Source organism: Dermochelys coriacea, chromosome 16 (genome assembly GCF_009764565.3).
Source record: "Dermochelys coriacea isolate rDerCor1 chromosome 16, rDerCor1.pri.v4, whole genome shotgun sequence".
Lineage (NCBI taxonomy): Eukaryota > Metazoa > Chordata > Testudines > Dermochelyidae > Dermochelys > Dermochelys coriacea.
In genome coordinates, this window is record NC_050083.1 from 25,923,635 (window position 1) to 25,944,063 (window position 20,429).

Sequence of the window (20,429 nt, forward strand, 5' to 3'; positions counted from 1 at the left end):
GCCCTGACCTGGGGTATTCTATCTGCTACCCAAGATCCATAAACCTGGAAATCCTGGACGCCCCATCATCTCAGGCATTGGCACCCTGACAGCAGGATTGTCTGGCTATGTAGACTCCCTCCTCAGGCCCTTCGTTACCAGCACTCCCAGCTATCTTCGAGACACCACTGACTTCCTGAGGAAACTACAATCCATTGGTGATCTTCCTAAAAACACCATCCTAGCCACTATGGATGTAGAAGCCCTCTACACCAACATTCCACACAAAGATGGACTACGAGCCGTCAGGAACAGTATCCCCGATACTGTGACGGCTAACCTGGTGGCAGAACTTTGTGACTTTGTCCTGACCCATAACTATTTCATATTTGGTGACAATGTATACCTTCAAATCAGCGGCACTGCGATGGGTACCCGCATGGCCCCACAGTATGCCAACATTTTTATGGCTGACTTAGAACAACGCTTCCTCAGCTCTCGTCCCCTAATGCCCCTACTCTACTTGCGCTACATTGATGACATCTTCATCATCTGGACCCATGGAAAAGAAGCTCTTGAGGAATTCCACCATGATTTCAACAATTTCCATCCCACCATCAACCTCAGCCTGGACCAGTCCACACAAGAGATCCACTTCCTGGACACTACGGTGCTAATAAGCGATGGTCACATAACCACCACCCTATATCGGAAACCTACTGACCGCTATTCCTACCTACATGCCTCTAGCTTTCATCCAGATCATACCACTCGATCCATTGTCTACAGCCAAGCGCTACGATATAACCGCATTTGCTCCAACCCCTCAGACAGAGACAAACACCTACAAGATCTCTATCATGCATTCCTACAACTACAATACCCACCTGCTGAAGTGAAGAAACAGATTGACAGAGCCAGAAGAGTACCCAGAAGTCACCTACTATAGGACAGGCCCAACAAAGAAAACAACAGAACGCCACTAGCCATCACCTTCAGCCCCCAACTAAAACCTCTCCAACGCATCATCAAGGATCTACAACCTATCCTGAAGGACGAGCCATCGCTCTCTCAGATCTTGGGAGACAGACCAGTCCTTGCTTACAGACAGCCCCCCAATCTGAAGCAAATACTCACCAGCAACCACACACCACACAACAGAACCACTAACCCCGGAACCTATCCTTGCAACAAAGCCCGTTGCCAACTCTGTCCACATATCTATTCAGGGGATACCATCATAGGGCCTAATCACATCAGCCACACTATCAGAGGCTCGTTCACCTGCGCATCTACCAATGTGATATATGCCATCATGTGCCAGCAATGCCCCTCTGCCATATACATTGGCCAAACTGGACAGTCTCTACGCAAAAGAATAAATGGACACAAATCAGACGTCAAGAATTATAACATTCAAAAACCAGTTGGAGAACACTTCAATCTCTCTGGTCACTCGATCACAGACCTAAGAGTGGCTATACTTCAACAAAAAAGCTTCAAAAACAGACTCCAACAAGAGACTGCTGAATTGGAATTAATTTGCAAACTGGATACAATTAACTTAGGCTTGAATAGAGACTGGGAATGGATGAGTCATTACACAAAGTAAAACTATTTCCCCATGGTATTTCTCCCTCCCACCCCACCCCCCACTGTTCCTCTGATATTCTTGTTAACTGCTGGAATTAGCCTACCTTGCTTGTCACCATGAAAGGTTTTCCTCCTCCCCCTCCCCTCCCCCGCTGCTGGTGATGGCTTATCTTAAGTGATCACTCTCCTTACAGTGTGTATGATAAACCCATTGTTTCATGTTCTCTGTGTGTGTGTGTGTATATAAATCTCTCCTCTGTTTTTTCCACCAAATGCATCCGATGAAGTGAGCTGTAGCTCACGAAAGCTTATGCTCTAATAAATTTGTTAGTCTCTAAGGTGCCACAAGAAAGTATATAGAACTTTTAATGGTGTCAGGTTCAACCCAAGTAACTGTTTCCACAAGTATGTGGAATGCAGGGTGTGGATGAAAATGAAAACAAATTAAGAATGATGACTACAAAGTACTTTTCAGAGAGCAATAACTTCTCCCAAATAGTTTGTTAGCAGAAAGAGTTAAGCACCAAATTAATTTTAATCTCCTCCCACCAAATACACACACATTTTAATATCAATAGATAACAGATATAGATGTGTATGTGGTATAGCTCCTGTTCAGGAGAGAGGAAATGAGGGCATTTATAGTCAGGGAAGCAAATGTTTAAGTCACTGGTTTGGGCCAACTGAAGAACGTTACAGATCAGACTGTAATTTTTAAGTACTTCTCCAAACTCCTCTTATCAGAACAGACATGAAAAAGGTAGTGCCAAGGGTCTGACTGGGCTCTAGATGGTTATGCCATCACTCCTACTCCTTACTACTTCCTTGTTTTCTCGTCTGGTAAGGGGATCACATCACAGTTTTCCAACTGGAACACTGGGAGGTATCATCAGGTCTATCAGAAAAGCATTACAAAAAGCGGAGGGTGGGGGGGGAACATGGTCTTTCCTATCTCTTAATGCAAAATGTGCATATTTGAGCAGGTTTTTAAGAGAAAGATAGATAGCCCCAGCCTTTTGGTTTCTTGGAGGACTACCAACATTTCACATTTGAAATGGATTCCTTCTTACCTCTCACTGGCCCTGTGTCTACGTCTCTTCCTTTTTAAAAAAGCGCACATGATTTTTTCACCAGATCATCCTTTCCTCTCCAAGCAGCTGAAGGTCTTTACAAAATGCATTTGGGAAGCTAGACAGATTCAGACTGGAAATAAGTTGTACATTTTTGACAACGAGAATAATTAACCATTGGAACAATTTACCAAGGGTTGAGGTGGATTTTCCATCACTGACCATTTTAAAATCAAGATTGGATGTTTTTCTAACAGATTTCCTGTAAGAATAGTTTCTGGAAAGTTCTCTGGCCTGTGTTATACAGGAGATCAGACTAGATTATCACAATGATCCCTTCTGGCCCTGGAAGCTATGAATCTATGAATAATGTAACCTCTTTCTTCCCAAGATGGCAATGCTTTAGGGTGGTGTAGAGGAGCCAGGCATAGTTGGATTTGGGAGGAGGAGTTGTGGGGGGCAGATGTTATTAAGTACTCTTCTGTCTCAGAGAGGGAGTGTGAGAAGTGCAAGTGTTGGATGGGATCTTCCAAACACCATCTTGGCTGTGCAGAATTGCACTGAGAGACTGAAAAAGTTGTAAAAGTGCACAATAATGAATAATCATGTGTACCAGACATGTGAACACAAGAAAACTCTTGCAAATTCCCAGCACCTTCTAAAATAGAATAATCTTGCCAGTCTGTCTCCTTCTGGAAAACTATAGCGGAACAAATTTTAGTGAGCCACATTGCTTTTCTTCAATTCCCATTACCACACTTCCCATTACTACTTGTGCTATTATGTAATTCATGGCTATAAATGATGGAAGTGAGACTTTGGTGTATACTAAAGAGCACATGAGGACATTTAGTCTTCAGGAAAGAATTTACATTTTCCCAGATTGAATTATTACCAATTTTTATTAAAAGTTGTGGGTTATATTTAGGTCAACTACCAGCAGATTATTTTAGTGTAAGCTATCCCAAGTGAGGAATTGTTTTCACTGAACATACTTAAACAGAATAATAGAACTACATATTAATGCTTGGTGATTAATGCAAACCTACCCTATATCTCTATGAGGCAGGGGAGTTCACGCTAAATGTGCTCTATGCAATATATGGTTTCTCCCTCTGTAGAAAAAAAGTACTTTTGACTAGCATGGCTGCCATTTCTGTTAATGGTTGAAATTAATCAAGACAGTTTGATATGATAAAACCACACAAGTGCAGCCACATCAGCCAACTAGCTTAATTTCTGAAACTTTAGAATACTCTTTCCATGGCACGGTAGGAAAAATGTGGAAAAAATGTCTTTAATCATAAACGTTCTCAAAAAAGAAAATGGAAAGTTTAATATGGAAATGTGGCAACTTTTTATGCTGCACAAATTATTTTCCTGTCCAGAAGAATTTTCCTTTCTTTGTTATGTGACAGATAAAGTTGTGCTGGGAGCACTAATCTAGCACACAACACATAAAACAGCTTAGGAAGAAACAGCAAATAAAACCTTTGTTTAGATGACCTTCCACATACCAGAAGCCATGCTTTGACTGCTATAGAAAAATCAAAATGGGTCCATGCCTTTGACACATTATAGTGGTTGCAGTAGTAATCACTATAGTAAAGACTGCATAATGATTTCCAACCTACTCCATTTTGAATATTGCACTCTGTGCAAGTTCAGTATATTTCATATGACTTTTTCTCACTGCACTCATAAAGTCCTCTATCCACTTCCATTGAAGTTGATGAGAGGTTTGCCATTAATTTGAATGGGAGCAGAAGACTGGTCTGTGCTAACTTAGCTGCATGGTTTAAAACAAAATGAGAGGAGGTGCATAATGAATAAGGTGCTCCATTGAATATCTGTGGAGACCTTGCCTCTTGGATCACACAGCTTCACATAAAATAATATGGCTTCAGAATAAAATATTTATAGACCATTTTCTTGTGTGTGGTGGACAGTATATGCTGAGACATTTGTTAACTTAATAAGTACTCTGTATATTTTTGTACATTATTTCAAAACTGGAAGAGTAGATACAAAGTTGCAATGTTTTTGTACTGAGCACTCAAGTATAGTAAATGTTGAAAAGATTGAACATCTTTCTGAAAAGCTGAGGTAGGTTGGTTGGGGGGGGGGGTGAGAGGAGGATGTTTTAAGTGCCAATTCAACCCTGGAATCTGCAGTCAGACCATGTGCCCTGGTAGAGTCCTGTCAATTTTAGTATGTCTCTTTGAAAGTTCAGAGGGTTGCTGCACAGTTCCCATTGCATGATCAGAACTTTAGCTTACAGATTTCTCAAAGTGATTTCATGCCAGTTTGACAATTTAAATGCAGGACAGTGCTGTAGATAATTAGAAAGGTGCTGGCACTGCTGTTAGCCAAGCCTGGGTATTTTGGTTGTTAACGAGTCCCTATCATCTGAATGAAAAACGGTAATTGGTGGGAAGCCAAACAGATTTTCCAGGTTATAGCTGGATACTCAGGTTGTATTTAAGAAACAGTTCAACAAATGAAAGGTGATGGCAGTTTATTCTTTATTTAATGTTTGTATTTACTTCATTTTTTCTCTTATCCAGCTTCTTAAACCTGCAGTTTTGACATGGCTAAAAAAAAACTGCACAGGATTTGGCCACAAGCGAAGTGAAGATTGAGGGTGGGAACAGTATTTCCTCTTTAGTAATCTGCTACTTTTCCTGTGAGGCAAAGGACAGGCCATTTTCTGATTCCATGACCCTGATTCTCCATGACTCTGCACCTTGTCTTGTCATTTATACCAGTGAAAACTGTGTGTAAAATACTACCAAATCAGAATGATAGGGCCTGATTCTGGATTACACTAAGGCAACTTTCTATTTCTCTAGCTATCTAAAGGGGCCTTAAAGTGAGAGTAAATGTAATTTACATACACTTTAAAGTCACTTTATGTTGCCAGAGTGATGTAAAATGGGCTTTAATATAAAAGAGAATTGGAACCTTAGTGTTTTAATCCCACTTAGCACTGGTGTATATGAATTAGGCCCCATGAGTCTCTCTCAAAAATTGCATGGGTGATTGTATGGTTGCTTTACCTTCATAAACTTGGTTTTTCCGTTGGTCAAGAAAAATGTCCTCAAAAATCAGACAAACCCAACAGTTGCTTATGCATTTTCTCAGCATCTACTAGGTTCTTCTTAATCGCTCTAACTTTTAGATTCAGATATTTAGTGCAAGTCCTGTCTCTTTCTCTCCTTTGTTTTCCATCCCCAACTATTTATATTTGCCCAAACAAAAAAATTAGTTTAGCTCTATGAGGAAAGGTTTTATTTTGGAGACTTTTGGGGTGCTATTGCCATCTATTAATTGAAATTTTTATTACTATTTATGTATTTTGTGAGGTTCTAACCATTTTTGCATTCACTTAGACTGGGAATTATACAGCTCATATCATGCTTTCTTAATGTAGAATAGAGTTCTGAGTTTGATATCGTTACTGAATCATTGCAAATTTGTGACTGCAGCGAAAGATAATGTTTTAAAAAGCTGTTATTTGTAAGGTTGCCTCAGGGTATCAGACATTAGAAATACCATGTGTTATTCTTTCCATGGATTCTGCTGATGTACAACTTCCTCAATTGGAACTTTTTACTACATAGTTTCATCATTATATCTCATAGCTAATATAATGTTAGAACATTAACATGTATGGGTTTTAAAGTTAAATTGCTCTGGAAAGAACATTAGAGACTAGTAACTTGAGTGTGTGACTGCACATCAGTAGCAACAAGAAGGTCAGAATATACACAGAGAGCTGCTGTAAGAATTTTCAGAACACCTAAACTCCAAATGGCTTTCTTTGGCTGCTAAAAGATCTGTTGCCATGTTTATCTTGGTAAGAAAATGTAAATAACGTGGTATAAGTATTATTTCTTGTAGCTTGTTGTAGTGGGGCAGTTATCCTGCTCCTAGGGAAAAAGGTATGCTGATGGGGAAGCGGCCACGGGGTGTGGCCACGCCCAATCAGGCCACAGCTGGCCCTGATATAAGGGCTAAGGGAGGAGTTGGGACACTCTCACTCCAGCCCTGAAGTGGGAAGGACCTAGCTGTATCTTGGGCAGAGCAGTGCTGGGGAGTTCCAGCCTGGCAACTCCCCAGGCTGAGGCCTTGTTAAAGGCCTAAAGCAGTACTGGGGCTGCAGAGGTGCAGCCCGGAGATATGCAGAGGCAGCTGGTCCAACCCCCTTGCCAATGATGAGTGGCCATTACAGACTGCAGTTTGCCTCAGGGGAAGGGGGCTAGATGACGACTGGCAGTAGCCACTAAGGCCAGGTGGGTAGAGGGGGAGGGGGTTCCCCTGGGAGGGGAGACCCAGACTCTGGAGGCACTGCTGTGGGGCAGCACCCCAAGGAAAGGGGCACCAGGGTCCAGAAGGGACATGGGGCCTGAGACAGGAAAGACACCTGCCAGTAGGAGGCGCTCTGAGTGCTAGAATTGAGCTAATTCCTGGATGACCAGCAGGAGTCACCACAGCGGTGAGTCTGCAATCTGCTACATTGTGTATCTGATGTGGGACAGCTGTGTAAAAGACACTAATGCTCTACTCATCCCCCAACAATCTAACCTTTCAATGTGTACGTATTGGGTAATTATAGAGAGTTACATCAAGTGACATGTATTGTTGTGTAGGAAGATAATTCTTCAACACCATGATTATTTTATTGGACTCTGAGCTGAATTCATTCCTGGTGTAACTTGGTTGTAGTCAGTGAAGTTACATCAAGGAGGTATTTGGCACATTTAATTCAAGATTATGAACTTCTGAGCTTCTCTATGTGGTTTCCATCCAATTCCAGTTTTGTAATCAAATATTTGACATAAGCGCCTGATCACAGAATAATTCCCATGTTTACAACATGAAAAATGAACAGCTGTGTTAATAAAGATAAATGAACACGTTATGTTAGAGAGATTAATGCTGCTTGTCCATTGTCAGTGGACTATTATGTTTCTAGTGACTTTTATGCTATCAATCAATTTAGATTTCATGTGCTACATCTTTTGTTCTATTGGTCTTCAACAAGCTTTAAAAAGATCACTTTCTCTTCTAACAGTGCTGTTTAAAGGAGAAGCTGGTAATGGAGTAATGAGATAAATCTCTACATTTAATGTTATTAGTAGCAGTTAGATACCATATTAAAACATTATGTAGCTCCTTTCAAGCAAAAGGATCCCAAAGCACTTTAGGGTGTAGCAATCACTCATCTAGCCCTGAAATTCAGCCGCCTCTGCTATGGAACGTGGTCAGACTACTACCACGTAGCTTTTCACAGGGGTAGCAAAGAGAACTTCTCCAACATAAACCATAGAGACAACACTAGAGAAGCCAGGATACCACACTTGGCAATGGTAAGGACTTGGGTTTTATATGACATCCAAGAAGATGCCTCCAGTAGCATAGTACCCACTAGTACCATGCTAAAGCTTTCATTCATGATTCTGACAGAGAAATGTCCAATTGTAACAGTAACTGGGGCTGCAATCTTGTTTTGTTTCAAAGCTAAAAATAAAGTTGGTTAGACAACTTGGAAGACGTAGATGTTTCAAAAAGTCATTTCAGTGATGTAGCAAATGGCACTCTCCTCTGAGTCAGCATTACATTAAAATATAAAAGGATTATCTTTGCGGAATATTCATTCTTTGGGATTCTTCACATATCCCATCTTCTTTTAGTTTTTCAGATTACAAACTCTGGGTCCAGTACTGTTTCCATTTCATGTCTGATATAGCACTGAGTAAAAATAGTTAATAAGAATACTTTAGGTTCTGAAAGTTATACTTCAATATATTAATTTTTGGATATATAGTAAAATGACAACTGCTCCTGCCAATAGGTGAACTTTAAGTGCTAGTTAAAATAAAGGATTAACAGTTGCAGATACAGGGTAATTTCAGTTGGATCAGAAATTCATTGCCAGTCCTGAATTGTCACATAGTGTTACTGTGTGCATTTAAACAGAGGTGATGGCATTCCAGTGTCAGGTGGAATGACTCTGCATATCTGTACAGTGCATAATTAAGTTAGAAAAGCATCTTGGGATGAATTGTGCATGTGCCTTGTAATTATTGTTAGTCATGGTTTTTAAAATGTAGATTGCATCCTGTCTGCCTTTTATACAGTCATTCATATGTAGAATCCAAATCTGTCTTGTAATGATCAGATAACTTTTTCGAGTAAAATAACTGAATTTAAAATGATTTTAAGAAGGTGTAAATACTGTATTTCTCTTTCTTGCTGATGTGGATCCATTGCACAATGATCAACAGAATTATTACAAAACCCTAGGAATGTTTCCTAGCAGTAGCATGAGCCTCTGCAATACCTTATACTCTTTGTTGAATTTGTTGTTTGTTGGGAAGCTTATCACTTGAAACTTTAAAATTAAAGGAACCTGGGTACATTTATCATGGTGGTCATTTTGACCAAACTACTGTTCTGTGGTTTCATATACTCAAGGTTCTGCCTTCTTAGTTTTCATCTCAATAGTGAGGCACATTGTGTTGTGACTAAGCGCAGCCTTTACTGTATACCATAGCTTAGACTAACATATGGAATTGGCTGCATGTTCCTTACTTAGTAGATATCTTTTGGAAACTGTTAGAACACTTATTCTTAATTCTTCAGGTATTACACAGACCTGAGGAAGACCTCTGTGCCAGCTCGAAAGTTTCGCGCGCTCTCTCTCTAAGAAAAGTTGGTCAAATAAAAGATATTACCTCACCTACCTTGTCTCTCTAATATCCTGGGACTGACACAGCTACAATGCTGCATAGAAATCTTATATGATATTTTGTATGGCATGACACTCCACTGTTATTACTTTCTGCTTAATTGAAAGTGACTCATCCTCCAGACTCCTCTATTCAAAAACTGCAGAAACCACCAGTGCTACAGTGAAGTTGTATTTATAGTTGACACATTCTGCTTACTTTCCATTGGGAACCAAGATGGATGAACTTTGACGGTAATGGCAGTGTTGGCTAAGATACACTATGTAAAACACTGCAATTCCAACTCCCCCCGGCCTGATTCTCATGTATACTAATTTACATTTACACACACATACATCCAGATTTCTTTAACTGCCAGAATGGTAGAAAGGGAAGTTAATGTAAATGAAAATTAGGACCCTTATTCCAAAACATGGATAAAAGAGTCACTCTGAAGAGTTTTTAATATCTAGTCCTGATTGATTCAGTCTGTTTTCTTCTAAGTTTCTTGCCTCAGTTTGTACGGAATTTGTCTATTCCAAATACACATTAGCAAGTGAAGCTACAGACTTATGTAACACTAGCACAATTAAATAGATTCCCAGTGTGTTGTCATATCTATAATAAAATGGACTGCCTTTAGAGCCTTTAAATTTGTCTCTAAGGTGCCACAAGAACTCCTTTTCTTTTTGCGAATACAGACTAACACGGCTGCTACTCTGAAACCTGCCTTTAGAGTGTTTTAGTCATTCCTTAGTCTCTCCACTGATAATGTTATTTGGTGCCAGCTGTGGCTGTGTCTACACTGCCACTTTCAGTGCTAAAACTTTTGTCGTTCAGAGGTGTGAAAAAACACCTCCTGAGTGACAAAAGTTTTAGCGCTGAAAAGCACCAGTATAGACAGCACTTTATGCAGCTCCCAGCGATAAAGCTATCACTGCTTGTTCGGGGTGGGGGTTTTTTTTATCGCCACGGCAGCGCTGTAACCTGGGCAGTGTAGACGTACCCTCTGATACTGATTTTTTGATTTGGATATTTATCCAATATGAATTGAACTGAGATCCTCCAACTCATTTCACATATTGCCATATGATTCCCATTCAGTGCCTGACCTCAAATCATGTTTACTTCAACATGAAATGTTTGGAATCTTTGCCATATAAAAATATACCAATTTTCATACTTTAAATTAAAACCCTTGTCCTGTGAAGAAAAGACCTTTAAAATCAAGCATAATTCACAAGATCTGTTCTTTTCTTGGGAGTGCCAGGGTATAATGAAGTGCCTCACAGGTACACAGAAGAAAATGGAAAGGTAAGAGAGGTACACAGCTGTTTCCAGCTCTGACATCTTTGCCAGTTTGTACAGTGTGTGCAAAAATATTGCTTTGCGGAGCAGTAGTTTCAGTGCTTCTAAACAACCTCTTCTGCCACCGCTTGTCATTGCCTCAGTGGGATTAGCTGGGTTTTCAGGAATGGCTAATAAGTGAGCAGAAAGAGTTTTCCTGGTTATATTTTGGGCCTGATTTGGCAATATGACTTTAAGTTTACCATAAATCCAAACCATGTGTGTTTCTTTGGTAACTATCATGTTGCACAGTATTAAAATACATTACACAGGCTACTGAACTCCAGTGGTGAGAAAAAGAAATTAACTTGTCAGTAATCCTGTAAGGGCCTGAAATGCCTGGACTCCCCATACACAAATTACACATTACATTGTTGCTCTACCTTCAAGACAGTTTTAATAAGGGGGGTGGGGGGATTAATCTAACCCAGCCCCACTCTGATCAAAAATCTGAGGTCAATGAGTTATTTCTCCACATGGAGCAGTTGACAGTAGTCCCCTCTTTTTTTACCTGCTGTGAGCCTGAAAAACACACAGGCAATAGATTTCTGTCAGCTCTGGATTCCTGAATGCCCTTTATGAGCTCATCCTGAAGCATGCTAATGTGATCAAATGCAGGCGGGGGAGCTTTGCTGCATGACCTACTCACAGCTAATGGGGAAACTATTGTTAATCTAACTGGGTGGTTGCCAAAGTGACCTACTTCAAATGAAAATGAGATAAAAGACTCATTGGGCTGAGGTTCCCTTCCACAAATATTGTTTTACAACCTCCTCCTCTTTTTAAGTCAGTTCTTCAATTTAACAGCACAGTGTGTAGGTTTCTGCCTGGAACAAGAACAGGACCAAAAACTTAAATGTACATGGCCTAAACATAAACAGTAGTCGCAATGAAATTGTGATCATGAGCTTTATATGTTTCTGGTTTACTGCAGTGAAAATTAGCATGAGAAATTAATCTTATGTGACTTGAACCATACTATAATATTATGTTGTAGTATTAAGTATTACAATATTCATTCACAGGTTTCAGAGTAGCAGCCGTGTTAGTCTGTATTCGCAAAAAGAAAAGGAGTACTTGTGGCACCTTAGAGACTAACAAATTTATTAGAGCATAAGCTTTCGTGAGCTACAGCTCACTTCATCGGATGCATTCGATGAAGTGAGCTGTAGCTCACGAAAGCTTATGCTCTAATAAATTTGTTAGTCTCTAAGGTGCCACAAGTACTCCTTTTCTTTTTGCGAATATTCATTCAGCCTTTGTTCATGTGTCCCCTTCTTGGTTTTGATGCTATATTCGGTAAACTACTCCATTTTTAATTTGAAATAATTGTACATGTTAAATATTCTCTCCTAGCCTTCATTATTTTTCAGTATTTCTTCCAAGATATTAGTGAATTTTACAGGTTTGAAGAACTTGAATGTATGCTCTGTATGTTTGAGAAAAAGTATCTGAGGACTGTTATTACTCCATAAGAAGTGAAGAATATTCAGCCATAGTAATTATTGTTGAATCAGGAGTTTAGATCTAGTAGCACATAGTGCATACTGTCAGCTTGAAAAAAAGTTTACATTTTAATATTTGATGGAATAAGTGAATGTGGCTTTTTTTTTTGTTGAGTTTCTCTACTATCACCAGAAAACCTGGGTTGTAACAACTCCAACCTTATCAATATGACCTTCCAGTGTTTTTGTTCAGAAATACTATAATGAAATCAAAGACTTTTCAGCTGAGCACTCTGGCATCTGGATTGTTCAAGGCTCACATAGAGAAAATCTCCTGTTGGTTTTATGATGAGATCAGTAGTTACAAAGCATCCAATTGGCTGGAAAATCATTTTACTCTGTGAGAATGACAAGTTTTAAAAACGTACCATCAGTGCTGCAGAAATTATCATGGTTAATTTATTATACTCCCTCGTCCAAACATATAAACATTTATCACTATTTTTCACCTTCCAGCAAACTGGTTTCACAATAGCCTTGACACTTTGGTGTTTCAGGTGTTTTATTCATATTGTTACAGAGAAGAGCAACATGACAAACATGGAAGCTACACCTCTAACTTTCCCTCCCATCTAAACTCCTCCAGGTAACATTTAACTGAGTTTAGCCTCTTCCAAAGCTTTACTAGATACCAAAGTCTCTTAAAACTTTCTGAGAAGGGCCAATCCTTATATTCTTAATTATCCAATACGTTCTCCTCCCATTCAGTGAAAAATCATTTGAGTCCCCTACAATTGGCCATCTCTCCTTGTTGATTTTTTTTTCTACCACTGTCGGATTCATTTTGATTCAATCCTACAATACAGAAAAAGATGTCAGTTGTACTAACACTATGATGGAACAACTGAATAAATACCAGCTATCATCCATTTAGTGAGCCTTCCTTGGATCAAGAATGGAAATTTCACCTATGATGACCCCCTACAAATGGAATGCCCTCCGTGAACTGATCTATAAGGCACCACCCTTCCTTTCAAATGCCTGCACAAGTCCCATTTCATCCACAATGACTGAGGGACAGCTGATTAAAGTCAGTACTTATGTATTTATATCAATATAAGACAGACAAAAACAGTGAATGTATACAAAAGTTGTATACATCTTTTCCTCCACCTGTCATATATTGTTTGTCTTTAGCTTGCAATCCCTTACAGGTAGATACATTCCCTGTCCCAGTATTTGTACTGATTGTTGCCTCTGGATGCTACCATAATAAAAATATTTAATAAAATGACAGGCATGTTGTTAAAATATTAATCCACATCTGCCTAATCTCTTCCCCCATAAAACTGTAGTTTTGCTTGTTGAATCACAAACGTAATGAGTATCTCTGCTAGCACATATGAAACAAAACACAGCCTCAGCATGACTTGCTACAAATCTGTTTCGCACTAAGCAATATTATATAAACTGGTTTCTACCTTTAAATGTACAGCATCCCATATGCTCTGATCTGCAAACAACAGTGCTTTGTTTTATCACTGGAAGTGAAAATATTGACTTTTTGATGTCAAAAGTTCCACTATTAGTAGTTTTATAGGCATTGGTTTGTATCTGTTTCTAACCATTATTAATTGTGCTGGGTTTTGTGCTGTATGTGTAAATTACATACAAAAATGTGTTCAAAGTTGTATAGGTTGTAAAGTCATGAACTTGAAAGTTAGGAAATGCTACTATGGTCTATGCAACTTTAATTCTCCCCCTTGTGCTTCCAACCTGTGTGACAAGTCTCACTCAGGTTGAGGTTCTGTGGGGAAAAATAGTATTTCATCATGTAATTAAAGATCATGTCCTAGTGCATACCAACAAAAGGGCAAAATTAAGGTGGCATGGAGGTACTAGATTTAAAAAAAAAAAGTAAAATGAAGGTGATGTAACTTTAGTCTGGAAAATTATGCAAAAAATAGGTTGAAGAGGAAGTAAGGATGCCTTAGTCATGAGCAAAAACAGATGTGATGGTTTCAGGTGATAAATGGAATATTTGATTTTGAGGATTGTAGGAATGGCCAGTGTTAATTCATTTTCAGAATGAAGAGGATTCTTATCAGGCCTTAACAGACAAACTATCACAGTTTTTGACAAAGAAGGAATGGCTTTAAACTTAGAATTTGGTTTTGGGAAAACCTAACTACAAAGATTGTTTCACTCTCTGTACTGCCTGTGCTGTTACAGGCATCCAGAATGTTCCTTTCCCACCTTGAAAAATGGACACAGGTGCCATTCCAGACAAACTCCCTGCCGTTATCCCTCTGGCCCAATGTATACCAATATTCTATGGGCTTGTGCACTAGAAGAGCATGTATACTGATTAATAGAAATTAGGGAACAGATGATATTACTGAGGGTTAATGCTGTGGGGAAGCCTTTTGCTATCTCACTGAATAACTCTTCATTCAAAAAGAACTAGATAAGTTAGAGGATAGGTCCATCAGTGGATATTAGCCAAGATGGTCAGGACTGCAACCCCTCAGGCCCCACCAAAGACTTGCAATAATGTACAAATTGGCCCCATTTGATTAATCTGAAAGCAGTACTGTGCAGTGCTTAGCTTCCTCAGCTTTTGTTGAAGTCCAGGATTTTTCATTCTTCGGGATCATGCAATATCAGGTCCTTAGTAATTTGCCAAATGCATGGAGATATTTCCCTCTTCTCCTCCCACTTTAATTCCATAGTATTTTCCAGGGTGAACACCACATTTTAATGAAGTGTATACACTGAAGTTTTGCCTCTTCTGTATAAGAGACATTCTTCCTTGTAAGTCAACAAGGCGTCCGGTGGCACCTTAAAGACTAACATTTATTTGGGCATAAGCTTTTGTGGGTAAAAAAACACTTCAGATGCATGGAGTGAAAATTACAGATCCAGGCATTATATAATGACACATGGAGAAAGTTACCTCACAAGTGGAGAACCAGTGTTGACAGGGCCAATTCCATCAGGGTGGATGTAGTACACTCCCAATAATTGATGAGGAGGTGTCAATTCCAAGAGAGGCAAAGCGGCTTTTGTAATGAGCCAGCCACTCCCAGTCCCCCCTTACGCTTCCTTGTAAGTGTACATTGTCCACGGTTTTCTATGTTCTTGTAAGCAGTGTCACAGAATTGAAGTCCAAATTTTACATTTTTGATTACACAAAACTCAAGCTCTTTGCGGTTAATAATCTCCCCATTTGTTCAATGGGAAAGGCACAGATGGGTTGCTGGTGGTTCCTGGGTGTTCTGTTTTTTAGTACGTACTTGATTATTTCTTTATAAAACACTTGATTAATCTTTAATTTCAGGAATATATCTCTTGGATTTAATCTACATCGATTCTGCATATCCTTCATCTGGCAGCATCATGGAGAATGAACAAAGATCCAATCAAATGAACAATATCCTTCGAATAATAGCTGATTTGCAAGTCTCCTGTAGCTATGGTTGGTAATTTTTGTCTTGTTATTATAAAGTCGTCACTCATATTAATATAATAAATCATTAAGAGATGTCTGCCTGTGGCAAGGGGAAGACTCACCGGTGCGGCACTTCCTGCTGGTTGTCTTGGGAATTAGCTCTCCAGCCTTTGGAGCGCCCTCTGCAGGCTAGTGTCTCACTTGCCGCTGGCCCCCATGTCCCTCCCAGACCCCAGTATCCTTTACCATGGGGTTCTGCCCCAGCAGTCTCCACACTCTGGGTCTCCCCTCCCAGGGGAACCCCAACCCTCTAAACCCACCTTGCCTCAGTGGCTACTGCCAGTCATTATCTAGCTCCTGCTCACTGGGGCAGACTGCAGTGTAATGGCCACTCATCATTGGAAAGGGGTTAGGACCTGCTGCCTTTGCCTATCTCTGGGCTGCCCCTCTGCAGCCCCAGTACCTTTGTAGGCCTTCACCAGGCCTGGAGTCTGGGGTTTTACCAGGCTGGAGCTCCCTCTGGCCTTCCCTAGCACTGCTCCACCTCAGGTACTTTGCTCCCAGGCAGCTAGCCCTTCCCACTCTAGGGCTAGAGTGAGATTCCTCTAGCCTTGCCCACAGTCCTCTTATAAGGGCCATCTGGGCCCTGATTAAGCCAGACACACCTGTGGTCAGCTACACAGTCAGCTTCCCCCAGCTGTTCTTAACCCCTTTCCTTGCTGCAGCCCTCTCCAGGGCTGCTTTTAACCCCTTCAAGGCTGGAGTGGGGTGACCACCCCGCTACACTGCCTCATATGAAGAGGGACACGAGGCTAATGTAAGTCAATAGAGTGATGCACTGCTTAACTTCTGCTTCTGTATAACTTCCGTTTTAATACCAAATTAGGCAGTTGAATCATATGTGTTCTCTGTTAATGGAACTAGTGTGCAAGCTTTGTTAAAACAGTGTATTTAATATGCAGGCTAAAACTTAAGTATTTAGTGAACCAGGGCTCTTGCATTTGGATTTTACTAGACTAACATTCTGGTTTATTTTTATTTTATTTAAATTCTTTTTGTTCTGTTTTTGCTCTATTATTGTTCAGATGAGGGAAGGTAGGATGTTTCACTGGACCATTTCTTGCCTGGATGAACTAGAGTCCCTGCTCCCCATAAATCAAGCGACTCTTCAGACCACCTCTGGTACCACAGGACTCTCCACCCTTCTCTGTGGGTGCTTCTCTGGTGAACAATATTTAGGAGGATGAAGAAGACTTCCAGTCCGTCTCTTCTATTTTTGTTCAGGGTTCTCTGACATATCCTTTCAGGAACCCATTCTTTAGCAGTCACAGGGAAGATTGTACTCATCAACAAGGGTGGGGGAAACCAATCCTGCATTCCACCCTCCACTCCTCTATGCCACCCCCAACAGCCATACTGGGCCCTTGGCTGCTTATTGGCAGCAATTTGCCAGACCTCTGGTACCATTTCATAAGGAGCCTAGAGTCATATACTCCTCTCCTCCTCAAACAGCCCTCCCCCTCCACCCCCAGGAGACGACATTTAAAGAGCAGGAGGTCAGATTGGATAAAGAAGCCACCCCTCAAATATTCATTTCATCCCCGTCTCCACACAAGGGGGTTATGTCTCTTTTCAAAACAATGATTTTGATGAGTCAGTTGAGCATTCAAATCCTCCTGCACCTCTAGTTTCACAGCTGCATATGTTTGCCCACCTCCCCCACTTTGGAGATGGCCTTTCCCATCTCCTTGGAAGCAGATCACTACAGAGCGAGTCATAGAGGTTATAACATTGGGCTATGCCATTCATTTTACATCCCAACTTCCCCACACCCCATGTTTCTTAAGGGATGCCTTCACAAGCTTTTATTGAGACAGGATGTGAACTGTCTCCTTTGATTAGGAGCAATAGAGCCTGTCTTGCTGCCTCACAAAGGCAAAGGGTTTTACTCAAAGTATTTCCTTATGCAAAAGAAGAACAAAGGATGGAGACCAGTTTGTATCTAAGATTTCTAAACAAGTTCATAAAGTCTTAAAAGTTCAGGAAGGTGACTCTGGCAGCTATAATTCCTTCACTGGAGGAAGTGGATTAGTTTTCAACCCTTGACCTACAGGATACCTATTTCCATATGATGATACATCCATTGCACAGGAAATACCTACAGTTCACTATAGGCCAGGATCATTTCCAATACTAGTTCTTTCCTTTAGTTCTTCTGCCCCAAGGGTATTCTCAAAGATCCAGGAAGTAGTGGCTGCTTACCTGCGACAAGAAGTGATCCTAGTCTTCAGTACCTCAGCAACTGGCTACTCGTTGTTCCCACGAAGCAGTGCTATCTTCCATCCAGACAGCCCTTGCTCTGTTCCAGGAGTTGGGTCTTCAGCTGAATGAAAAAAAATCTTTGTTAACCCCTGAACAGAAGATACAGTTTATAGGGGTGTCTTCAGAGTTGTTGACAGCCAGGGCTTACCTTCCCGTAGACAGATTTGTAACTTTGTCAAATCTGGTATACATAGTTCAGGGAAACCCTCATACCACAATAAGGAATTTTCTTGGCTCCTAGGGTAACAGGGCATCTTGCATCTTTTTGACCAATCACACAAAACTACGTGTCTACCACTTCCAGGGTTGGCTCAGAATGACCTATTCTCCAGCCAGACACACCTTGAACAGGCGGGTGATGGTTCTTCTGCAAGTGAGGAATTCTTTAGACTGGTGGAAAAATCAACTCAGCATTGGTGCAGGTGTTCCTTTCTGTTGTCCAACCCCATCAATAACTTTAACAGATGCATCCGTGTTGGGGATGGGGAGCTCACCTCAATGCTTTCACAACTCAGGGCATATGAACAACTCGGGAAACCAATCTCCACATCAATGTACTGGAACTCAGGGCTGCCTTCATTTCCTACCCCTCCTCAGAAGCAAATCAGTCAGGCTCATGATGAACAATATATCCAGCATGTTCTGTATCAGCAAGCAGGGAGCAGCAAGATTCCCCTTTCTGTGCACTGAAACCATGAAACTATAGAACTGGTGCGTAGCTCATCAGATCCAAATTCCATTGGTCTACCTCCCAGGTATTCAGAACACCACAGCAGATGTTTTCAGAAGACACTTCTCCCAGGACTCCAAACTCTCAAGTTCTCCACAGCATATTCCAAAGATGGGGAGTGCCAGAGGTGTCTCTCTTTGCCATCTCCAGGAACAAAAAGTGTCCTCTTCTCTGCTCAAGAGGAGTCTGAGCCACCACGCTTTGGGAGACACTTTTCTTCTATCTTGGAAGAAGCATCTGCTCTATGCGTTTACCTCTCCACTGCTGATATGAAGGGTGGTGAACAAAATCAGGCAGACAAGGCCAGAGTTGTCCTTTATAGAACTGACATGGCTGAGAAAAGCTTGGTACCCTTCCCTGCTTCATTTGTGTCCAACCACCAGTCAAGCTTCCGACCACTGCTCATCTCATGTTATAAGCCACAGGTTGCCTGCTTCACTCCAACCTAGGGTTTCACCACGTCAGGGGATGGTACCTTGGTGGTTCATGGGTTAGAATCCTCCTGCTCTGCAGAAGTGCAACAGGTGTTACCAAAAAGTAAAAAGAAATCAACCCATACTACTTACTTGCAGAAATGGAAGAGATTCTTCCATTGATGGTATTTCCAACGCCTTCTGCCGGAATTGGTGCCTCATTCAGTCATCATAGAAATGTAGGATTGGAAGGGACCTTGATAAATTATCCAGTCCAGTCCTCTGCACTGAGGCAGAATTATCTAGACCATCAAGTTGCAGTGGGGGAGGTTTAGATTGGATATTAGGAAAAACTTTTTCACTAAGAGGGTGGTGAAACACTGGAATGCGTTACCTAGGGAGGTGGTAGAATCTCCTTCCTTAGAGGTTTTTAAGGTCAGGCTTGACAAAGCCCTGGCTGGGATGATTTAACTGGGACTTGGTCCTGCTTTGAGCAGGGGGTTGGACTAGATGACCTTCTGGGGTCCCTTCCAACCCTGATATTCTATGATTCTATGATTCTATGATCTCCCACAGGTTTTTCTGTAACCTGTTCTTAAACCTCCAATGATGGAGATTCCACATCCACCCTTAGATAATCTGTTTCAGTGCTTGACTACGCTTAGAATTAGGAAGTTTTTCCTAATGTCTAACCTAACTTTCCCGTGATACAGTTTAAGATCGCTACTACTTGTCCGGTCTTCAGTGGTAAGGAGAACAATTTATCACCCTCCTCTTTACAACGACCTTTCACATACTAGAAGACTATTATTATGTGTCCCCTCAGTCTTCTCTTCTCCAGACTAAAGAAACCCATTTTTTTAGTCTTTCCTTGCAGGTCATATTTTCTAAATCTTCATTTTTATTGCTCTCCTCTGAACTTTCTCTAATTTGTCCACATCTTTCCTGAAGTTTGATGCCCAGAAGTGCACACAATACTCCAGTTGAAGCCTTAACACTGCTGAGTAAAACTGAAGAATTACTACTTGTTTCTTGCTTACAACACTCCTGCTAATACATCCCAGAATATGTTTGCTTTTTTTGCAACAGCATTATATTGTTGACTCATATTTAGTTTGTGATCCACTATAACCCTCAGATCCTTTATTTAATACTCCTTCCTAGGCAGTCATTTCCAATTTTGTATGTGTGCAACTGATTGTTTCTTTCTAAGTGGACTACTTTGCATTTGTACTTTTCATTTGTCCTTATTGAATTTCATCCTATTTAATTCAGACCATTTCTCCAGTTTGTCAAGATCATTTTGAATTCTAATCCTATCCTCAAAAACGTATGCTGTCCCTGT

General features: G+C 40.7%; 1 protein-coding gene across 17 annotated transcripts in view; it reads left to right on the forward strand.

Annotated features, from left to right (window-relative positions):
* The window catches only part of RALGPS1 (Ral GEF with PH domain and SH3 binding motif 1), a 443,114-nt gene that overhangs the window by 314,831 nt on the left and 107,854 nt on the right, over positions 1 to 20,429 (forward strand). For all 17 annotated transcript variants that reach the window (XM_043498706.1, XM_038375127.2, XM_038375136.2 and 14 more), the window contains one exon: positions 15,509 to 15,646. In XM_043498706.1, the coding sequence (XP_043354641.1) occupies positions 15,509 to 15,646 (138 nt within the window). The remainder of the gene's footprint in view (positions 1 to 15,508; positions 15,647 to 20,429) is intronic.